At 33.6% G+C, this 10,429-nt stretch overlaps 1 protein-coding gene across 1 annotated transcript; it reads right to left on the reverse strand.

Moving 5' to 3' along the window:
• Nucleotides 1-780: 780 nt before the first annotated feature.
• Nucleotides 781-4,664, reverse strand: LOC109166146 (AP2-like ethylene-responsive transcription factor At1g16060). The gene is made up of 8 exons (XM_019315030.1): nt 4,504-4,664; nt 4,311-4,393; nt 4,171-4,179; nt 3,868-3,956; nt 3,333-3,406; nt 3,114-3,164; nt 2,424-2,500; nt 781-1,355 (listed from the first exon to the last, which is right to left on the reverse strand). The coding sequence occupies exons 1-8, from the start codon at nt 4,662-4,664 to the stop codon at nt 781-783; spliced, it is 1,119 nt and encodes a 372-aa protein (XP_019170575.1).
• Nucleotides 4,665-10,429: the final 5,765 nt, after the last annotated feature.

The following is a 10,429-nucleotide window of genomic DNA, read 5'->3' on the forward strand; positions in this document are numbered from 1 at the left end:
AAAAGTAGATTATAGATATATTAGTAGCGAATAGATAAAATTTTAATTATATTCAAAAAAGACAAATTTTTAATTTATTATTTATGTGATCTAAGTTCGATTCTCAATTATAATATTTAAAACACTTTATTTTATAAGGAAACATGATAGTGTTGATGTATCATAAGTATAATTCATTATGTGACAATAATGAGACAGACAATTTAAGATATATGTCAATGACAAATGTAGAATGATGATACATGCATAAGAAAAAGTAGCATATATATATATATATATATATATATATATATATATATATACACACACACACACACTTTAGAAACTAAATAATAAATTATGTAAATGACAAAGCGTAACATTTTATTGATATGACTAATATAATAATAAATAGCGTTAACGCTAACACTGACATCCAAAGTATTACACTTTGTATCTACAAAAATAATAAGAATAACAATAGCAATTAAAATAAAGAACAAATTACCCTAAACAATGTAATTAATCTTTAGATAATTCTTAGGTAGGAAGTGCACCTTTAGAATCTCCAATGTATTATGAGTCTCTCATCAAATTGAACTCCATTTATTAGGTTGCATGGATAATCAATTTAATAATTGTGAGCACTTCCTACGTAAGAATTTTCTATATATAATAGTTTTTTAGTGATGAAAAACCCGTAACTAATAACTATTACTCCATGGTGTTCATAATGTTTTTTTCGAAATTGTAAATTGATGTCAACGAATGATCTCTTACCATCAAATTGGATTAACTCTACTAAAAGTCAAAGTCAAGTTGAAGAATTGGTTGCATGAGTGAGTTGAAGTTGTCAAAGGTGGTCATATCATCTCCATAGCTAGCAAAATCTTGATCCTCGAAGCAGGTTTTTATGTCCTCCGGAAAGCTGCGTCGTGGGGGAATGCTAGCCTCGACGACTGCTGGCGCCGAGCACTCGGCTGCCAGGGTCATCTCCATCATCTCCTTGAACTTCGAGGATTGAAACAATAACCCTAATGCCGATGTGGTGGAGGTGGGCTGAGATTGAGCCAACGACACCTCGGTTGTTATCACGGTATGATTCTTTTGCTCATCCCTACTCAAAAGCGGTTGCTGGTGGTGATTGTAAAGACCGCTACCACTCAAGCTAGAGCTCGAATTTGAACATAAACTATGGTTTTGAGTAGATACAAGGTTGGTTCCAATACTAGGGTTAACCTCGTTGTTGGTGTTGTTATTGTTGTTTGGTCGGAGCCATTTGATGTATCGGCTAAGGTCAAAATTTGTGACAGCATTTAGACCACGATATTCTATGGCAGCCATGTCGTATGCAACTGCAGCCTCTTCTTGTGTAGCTGCAAATTAAATTATTACAACAAAAAAATTTAATTAATTACATTCTTAAAAATATATTAATTGAAACAAAAAATGGTCATACTTTAATTTATTTATTTTTGGGATTTAATAATTAAGGAAAATAAAAGTTGGCAAATGGCAGATTTTGATGTTATATAAAAGTTAGGGATGGTGGACTCTCCCAACCGTGTGATAATGACTACTTTTATTTTATTTAGTACGTCTCCTAAATCACCAACATGTGCATGGCTTGCATGTTTTTGTTTGTATTTGTTTGTTTTATTATAATGTTGCATGTAAATGTTTAAACTATATAGTATTCTCCCTTGAAAATGATCATCATTCTTTCAAAAGGTTAATTAAACCCCAACTCTAAGGGCTCCCCACACCCCGACGAAAACGATCATCATGTATATATATATACAGTGACTAAGCCAGGGTCTGATCGGAGTGTGAGGGGCCCTTGGTGTTGGCGATTCAATCTTTTAGGAGAAGAAGGGTGACTAGGGTCTAACTCCCATAAGATCGAACTAGTGGTCCCTTGAGAATGTGCATATTGGTTTCATATGTCTAACTAGGATGATTAAGGGCTGAATTTTTTTTTTTTTTAAAGGTGAAAAGGCGTTGACATTTTCATAATTAGGACCCGATGCATTTGAAAATGTTTGATAGTAGATGCACACATAACTAAACTGAACTATTATAGATTCTGAGTGCATGGTCAATTTATCCGCAATTCCGCAAACGTACCATTGTAGTTAAAGAAATATTACAACTTTTAAATAAAAAATCAGTCCTTGATTATTTTAGATGGACGGATGGAATTAATTTACACTTTCTCATGAAGATTAAGGCTACTAATTATCATTTGATCTTAACTACTCTATGTGGGGTGAAATTAATTATATATCTTGCTCAAAATGCTAATAAGATGACAATGACATAAATTCAAATAAAGAACCAAAAAAAAAAAGAATGAAAAATTATTTACTTTTTATTTTAAAAAAAAAAATACATTAATATATAACAATAATAATTATAATAATGCAACAATGATAATTACATACCATAGGTCCCAAGATAAAGGTACTTGTTGCCAAAAACTCTACCAATTCTGGCTTCCCATCTTCCATTATGGTGATGCCTGCATCCATATATACCCAAAAAAAAAAAAAAAAAAAAAAAAAAAAAAAAAGACGGAAAAATAATGAGGAAACTAGTAGCCATCAACTTAGTATTTAAAAGTGTGCATTGGTAAACTCTTCTTATGTGTAATAGTTTGAAAGTAACCCACATTAATTAAGAAGATTTGTGCAATAGGCTTGACCGAGAGAGTATTTACAAAAATTAAATTAAACTTGTAACATTTTAGTACAATAATATACTCCACTCTTCTCCTTACAGGTTGAATTCTCGACCCGACAAAACACTTGGAAGGATATACAAATCAGGGTGACTCAATGCCGCGTCGGAATTGAAGCGTGTGCTCCATCTCAATTAAAAACACGTGGACCATAGTCTATTTTTTTATCGGGTGACGCAGAGATTCGAACACATAGCTCAACAGCTGGTGTTCACTTTGGACATAATCTCCACACTGCCGTTGGCGAGGTTCGATCCTTGATCTCTTCTCCTAAATACTACCTACTGAACTAGTGAGTTAACCTTTTACGGACAAACTTCTTATACACACATAATATACTCCACTCACTCGATCAGTCACGTTTTTATTTTTTTGTGGTTGATTAATGAATTACCTTGCAACGCCGCGGTATTTGGAAACTCCTCGTGAAAATCCACTGCTTTTCCTGCAGATTCAAATGAAGCCAACCATTATTATTATATAATTTTGAAATTTCTGATCACCATCAATAATGGTCCGAAAATTCTTAACAATTTTAAATTTTCTTTCATTTTATAGTTGACCAGTAAAAGTGAACGGAAAAGTCGAGATTTCATAATAAAATTAAACTTACCTTCTTAGGGATCCAATGTATTCTTCTCTGGATTGTCCCTCCATTAACTTCAGTTCTTTCTCGTACGTTGCCAACTATCATGGATAAACATGCATATATGTCACATGAACATCATTAACATATTCATCAACATATACATATACATACACATATGTACACCCAAGATGGAGTTTTAATCTCGATAATCAAGTAAATTAATTGTTCTCAAGGTTGAATCCTCAACCCAAGGGCCTCCTCCCACGCTTAAGCCCGACAGAGAAATTGAGAGTATGTAAATCGGTAATTTTTACTGTGCACAAGAAGCCCTCTCACTTTGAGAGATTACTTCCACACTTGTGGCTGGTGAGACTCGATTTCGAGTCATTGTTTTCAAACTTTACCCATGTAATCAATTGAGCTGTCTATGCCGAGGAAAGGAGGATAATCCATGATCTTTGGCATGACTCTGATACCAAATTGAACCATGTGCTCCATCTCAACTAAAAGTTTAAGCTCATAGTTGGATTGCATATTAATGGTTATATGTTGTACTTACAGGAAAGTTAAGAATGGTTTCATGACCCCAGTACTTGAGAGCAGCCAAGTCATAAGCGTGTGCAGCTGCTTCTTCATCATCATAAGCACCTGCAAATAAATACATCACAATATAGCATAAGCCGGCCCACGGTATGTACTAGGTAGACTCTGTCTTGTAACTTTTAGTCTGTAAATGATATGATCCTAAAGAGATAAACCAGTCTAATTGTCTAAATATGATCGGCTCAAACGAAGTGACCAATGGTGATGAGACATTTAGTATGGATTATGAAATGTTTTTTTGGAAGGGTTCTGAACTTACCAAGATAAACTGCAAATCCATAAGATCATCCCCATCAAAAAAAAGAAAAGAAGTCAATAAACAGAAATTTTGCATTAAAAAGAAAAAAAGAAAGATCAAATAAGAGATTATGAACATATATAGAACATGAACTAACAAACCTTGTCTTCCTTTCTTGTTCTGTGATTCATTCCAGCAATTCTTATCCCACAAATGAGCTTCATATCTCCCAGTCCACCGATGCCTAATAAAAAAACCCAGATCCAAACAACGTTAATTAAACAAACAACATCTGTGTCTGAAACAACCCCACATAACCTTAAATTCCTCGACAGATGATGAGAATTGAAGTACCTGGTGACGCCACGGTAGATGGAGCTGCGTTGAGGAGGGGAGTCTCTGGGGACTGTCTTCCTCGTACGTTTGGGCTTGAGAACAGTTGAAGTGGCAGTTGCCCCAACTGTCGTGGTTGCATGGATAGTTGTTGTACTCTTTTGCTGCGATAGCTTCCCCATGAAAGCAAGTTAAGCACTTCTTTGATTGATATGATCTTCTTTTGGCAGTGCAAACAAGGACTAGTTCAATTAGTGACTGAGTCTTCTAGTGGTGTGCCCTTTTAAAGGGATGAAATACCAACATCCCAACCTTATTAATTTTTATATATTATATTATATTATCCCTTGAGAACCATGCCTAATGACAAAATTCGTGAACAAATTCAAACCATTGATCCAGTAGATCCATGGACTGAACCAAAGGGGGGGGGGGCAGGGGAGCAGCCCCCCTCACCCTACCCCCACCCCATACATAATATTTGTATGCATATATGTATATATAGTACATGTTTGAGTATTTGTATAAAAAACTGTTGAATATTAATAAGAAATGAGTTAGATTAGTTGTTAAAGGCTATAGAGTATGTGTTTGGTTATAATAATAGAGGTTGGGGGTTTGAATCCTTTGGTGTCAATATATAGTTTTACAATATTTTTTCCGCTCATATATTTCTTAGGTAATTTATTTATTTTAAGTTGATGACCGGCAGCCGCTCAACTGTTCGAGCGCAATGCACCTCTGGTGTACCAGTTCTCGTGCCCACGGTAAACGGCCTATGTATTTGCATGACCCCTGCAGATTGAATCCTCTTATTTTTAAATTATCGAAGCAAGAACTTTATGTGAGAGTCGAGAAAATGATCTCTTTTATTTTAATGTTTCGCCTTTACGACAAATATTTTTGAATCCGTCCCTACTTCTTCTCTCCCCCTCAACAGAATTCTTGGCTCCGTCCCTGAGTAGATCTGATCTAATGGTTGAAAATAAAGAAAAAAATGATAGATTGGTGCTTTTTTTTTTTTTTTTTTTTTTTTTATATACTTGATTTCCTATCCATAAGATAGATCGATGATTTGGATTTGTCCAAATTCTCATATAAATCGAATTATATATATATATATATATATATATATATGTGTGTGTGTGTGTGTGTGTGTGTGTCCCATATTATCTTCTAGGAAAAATGGCAACTTTAGTTGATCAATTTCTTAGTTGTAACAATAATATAAAGTTAGTCTGTCAATTATTAATGGTATAGATTTAATCTTGAGATTTGTAGTGAAATGACATATTTGATTCTAGCATAGGATTTTGCTAAAAGAAACTTAGAAACCAAATTTTGCTTAAAAAGTATAGCTAGTGGATAAGATGCAATTTTATTTATGTTATATAACCGTTAGCATCACATTTCGGTGACACATATTGCTGGACTTGGTCTTTTAAGCCACCCTCGACTAACATTATCACCACTAAAATTTCACCATTTAGTGACCAACCAAAAATAATATAATTGATCAAAACTATTGAATTTTTAACTTTTCTGATCATCGTCCTAGGCCTTCCATAATTTCCGAAAAAAAGTTAGAAAGCTCGCTATTTATTGTCCATTTTTTTGTTAGTTACTATTTGACGAATTTCTAATATTGAACCATCACAATTGAAATACTAAACTTGTCGATTTCTTCTATAGGTAGAGATTCATGTAACAATAAGAGTATTAATGACGAACATTTAGTTTAAATATAATTAATACTTTTTTCGAAACTAGACAGATAAAATGAAATAGATCAGATAGCGCATCCACTATCGGAGCTGTGTAGTAGGGTGACGAGAGGTGTGCATTACCCCACCCCGCTTTTGTCTAATAGGGTGACCAGGAAAATTCTGGCAAACCACATAGCTTCAATTCGCCTGTTCTTGTGTAATAGGGTGACGACAGGAGAGGTAAACCATAAAACCACATTAGAAAAACCATGTGCGACAGACTCAACTATGGGAGTGTTAGCCAGCATCAAACTCATGACTGTCCAATACGAAAATCATGTTCCACCCACTCAGTCAGTCATTTTTCGTTATATTTTAACATTATTTATGGTAGTGGAAGGGATTGAATGCCAACTTTACAGATGGATGGGATGTGATATTGGGGTTTGGAAGAGAGTGCGTGCTGGAAAACGAGAAAGAAGTTCGTTAGCCGGCAAAGAATGATAATGTATGGTAGTTGCCGCCTTGAACCGGCCTGCATGGTTTCTTCTTCTTGTCGTACGTCTTCTCTCACTGTGGTCTTTTAATTTTCCTTTTTTTAATGATGTTTCAACAGTGAAACCAGTCTAGATTTTTTGGAATTCTTAATTCCTTACTGATTTTTATGGTGTCTTTTGTGTAACAATGTTTTTGGTTGTTTTTGTGGCCCATAGGCTATAGTTTTTTCTTTTTTTAACAGTCTGTTTAAATTTAAAGTTATTTATGCTGCATGAACGAAAGCTTCAAGAAACTTCTGTAAAGTTGTAGTGCAAAAGTATAAAGTAAGAGATCGATGACAAAATTCATGGAAATATCCTTAGAGGATAAGGTAAACTAACTAACTGTACTTCTTTTTTAACAAAATTCATTCATTCATTCATTCATTTTATTTTAGGGGTCTTTAATAAATAATTGTTAGCAGATTGAGTTAGTGAGTTTAGTTAATTAATTGATTATAGAAAAGTGTTTGGTAAATTAATTGTTAGCTGATTACGGGCAAAATGACTTTCTCACAAAGTTGATCGAGAAAGCTGCTCAAATTTAGCATTTTGGAGTAATAAGATAAGATGTTACAAAAAATTAATTAATTAAACATTGATTGTTTAACCAAGTCAAATAGTTAATCGTGATTAAATAAGTTAAAATTAACCAATCAATAAACTAATTATATTACCAAACAAGACGTTAATTATATTGATGATCATTGCATAATTGTCACACACAAATATATATGAAAATTCAATGGTTCCATAATGATTGTGCTCCCTTCTAGACATGGCACTGGTGGGATATATCTAGTCTAGGATAAATTAATTATTGTTACTAATGATAAATATTATAATATTTATAATTAAAATTATGATACTTACAAAGTGTAATTTTAACATAAATATTGTAATATTTATATTTGAAATGTTTACTTATGAAAGAAATTGTAATACTTATCGTAGAAAATGTGATATCAATTTGAAGTAAAAATAATTCGTCTCTTACAACAGATATTGTAATACTTATATATGAAATTGTGATACTATTTAAAGTAAAATTGATTATTACTAATAATAAATAAGAAAACGCTTTCTTCCCCTCCTAAATTTCACCTCCATTATTTTTCATTATGACGTGACTTCCATTAATTGATGCCATGAATTGGTCGATCCCGTCACTAATTAAAAATAGAATTTAGTTACCAATTAGATGATGCCACATCACGAGGGATTGATCGGAGGAGAAAAATATTGAGGGTCTCTAAGATTACTCTAATAAATATTTGTAATATTTATAACTGGAATTATATATGATACTTGTAAAGTGTACTTTCAATTCATTGAGCATATTGTGATTTATTGTGCGAACCATGTTAAAGAGATTTAGGTAAGGTCTTCCACAAACCAACACATCAGAGGTAAACCCTGCCCACGTGTAACAGCCTGCAAACCACCACATAGGAGAGCCAAAGAGATAAATTATATTGCATTTTGAAGCTAAGACCCTTGGCAAGAAGGAAACTTGTAACCATTAAATACGATAATTATGTTTTACCCACTCGATCATCCTTTTTCGAAGTTATTCTTTTTTTTTTTGTTTTGTTTTTATGTTGGTCAATTGGTCTTATGTACCAAGTTGAAACGCTAGGCGATGGAAACTATTTTGTGGACTTAGATAACGTACGTTGGTTTTGGTAAGCAACTTTGAAGGGATTATAATTAAACATTGCATTTCTGACCAATTGTTGTTTTTAAATTCCATAAAGTCTAGTGTTTGGTCTCCTCTTTTGGAACCAAAGGAAGGGTTAACCCACCAAAATGCAAAGCTTTCAAATAGCATTGATGGTTCCAATCCAAATCACACCCCAACCCTTCTTATCTAAAGAGTCCTCGGGATTGACCCAATAGGCATAATTTTCAAGGAGTTTTTGCAGGTATAACCCCAGGTATAACTAGGAAAGAGAAGATGCGAGGGAAGATAAAAAACAAAAACAAAAATTTGAAAAGCAAAAAAAAAAAAGAAAAAAAGATTACAGTTTAATGCGTGGGTGCATGTACTGCACGCGCCCAACTGGGAGTTATTGTTGCGCCTCACGCGACCAATCGCGATCAATTTTTATATTTGGTGGGACCCACTTCAGAGACAAAAAACCAGTTCTTAGAGTGAAATCTCAATTCTTCTCTCTCTTTATTGTCTCTCTTCCGCTTCAACCAAGATTTCATAAAAAATTGAACAAAAATCACTGATGAAGATGCTCTTAGGCCCAACTCATGCATGATAGCAACCTCAACTGTACTAACTTGTTCGCTGTTTTATTTGTTCCCTAACAGGCTGTTTGGTTGGAGATGGGGAATTACGTGGGAAAATAATTGCAATTCCATGGGAGATGAATTACTGGGAATAAAGTGGGAATTTAAATTCCAGTGTTTGATTTACGGGAATAGAATTACTGGGAATTTCAATTCCAATGTTTGGTATACATGGGAATTGAAAGGAAATAAGTAGTATAAAAGTTCAAAATGTTCATTGTTGTTGTTAGGCATTAATTTTAAGTTACAAAAGGGAGAGGTAATTTTGACTCATCACTATCTTTTTTTCTTCCTAAAATTCCAAGAATTAAAATACCAGGGGAGCATGGGATTTTAATTCCATGAAAATGGGAGAATTGCAATTCCTTTCAACCAAACAAGAGAATTTTGTGGCCTTTGAAATTAAGTGGGAAGAGAATTTAAATTCCCTTCAACCAAATGCCATGTAAGAGTGTTTTATTTTAGTGTATATTTTACCAAATATATATAATTCATCTATTTGAATTGAGACAACAATTGTTATAATGCATAAGCTTAATGGGGTACGGACGGTTTAAAATGTTAATGAATTTTGTAAACATTTATAGATGGACTTACATATGCTACAATAATAGAGATTATCGAGTCTTCCTTTCTTTGGCTATAGCCAAATGTTGTATACTTAATTGAGTCTTTAGTATACTATAATAATTCTAATCCTAAATGTTGAACTCTTCCATCTAGTTTATAAATGGTTTTATACACACACTGCACACATATCCTCACATTTTTTTTGGGTAAGGAAAGAGAGGCTAAGCCTCACTTCATTAAAATGAAAAAGAAAAAAGACTTTTTCCTCTGTTGATTTTGTTGAACGATACTTAAATGTCGAAACATCAATCCCGCAGCTTTGAACAATTAATTGGTAAGCAATTAAGCTACTAGTTAATACAACTTCAACATCGAATGATTGACTCTTAGAAATTTCACGAGTAAATACCAGCGGAGGTCCTCTGACTTTGGTGGCATTGCCACTTTTAGTCCTCAACTTTTAAATCAACCACTCTTAGTCCTCTTACCTTTTGTTTCTAGCCATCTGTAGTCCTTCCGTTAAACTTGACCATCTAATGCCGTTTTCTCGAGGATAATTCAGTCCTTTCATAATTAATTTATTAATTATTATGTTTGCCGAGTCATACTGAGATATCCCGACGTCGTTTTGGCACAACCTTCGTACCAGCTTTTGTACGTCATTTTGATTCACGAGCTGGTTTTGTATACGTTCATAGCTGGGAAACCATTGTTTGACTATTCTGATGAGGAAATTAAACATAATAATTAATAAATTAATTATGAAAGGACTGAATTATCTTTTAGAAAACGGCATTAGATGGTCAAGTTTAACGAAAGGACCATAGATGACTA

Source organism: Ipomoea nil, unplaced genomic scaffold (assembly GCF_001879475.1).
Source record: "Ipomoea nil cultivar Tokyo-kokei standard unplaced genomic scaffold, Asagao_1.1 scaffold3087, whole genome shotgun sequence".
In the NCBI taxonomy this organism is placed as follows: domain Eukaryota; kingdom Viridiplantae; phylum Streptophyta; class Magnoliopsida; order Solanales; family Convolvulaceae; genus Ipomoea; species Ipomoea nil.

What these genes read in the sequence shown, in the direction of transcription:
- LOC109166146 (XM_019315030.1), bottom strand. Translation starts at nt 4,664, where the DNA reads ATGGGGAAGCTATCGCAGCAAAAGAGTACAACAACTATCCATGCAACC. An exon ending in AAATACCGCGGCGTTGCAAG is followed by an intron (nt 2,501 to 3,113) that starts GTAATTCATTAA and finishes ATATGGATGCAG; the next exon opens with GCATCACCATAATGGAAGAT. An exon ending in CCTTTATCTTGGGACCTATG is followed by an intron (nt 1,356 to 2,423) that starts GTATGTAATTAT and finishes TTTAATTTGCAG; the next exon opens with CTACACAAGAAGAGGCTGCA.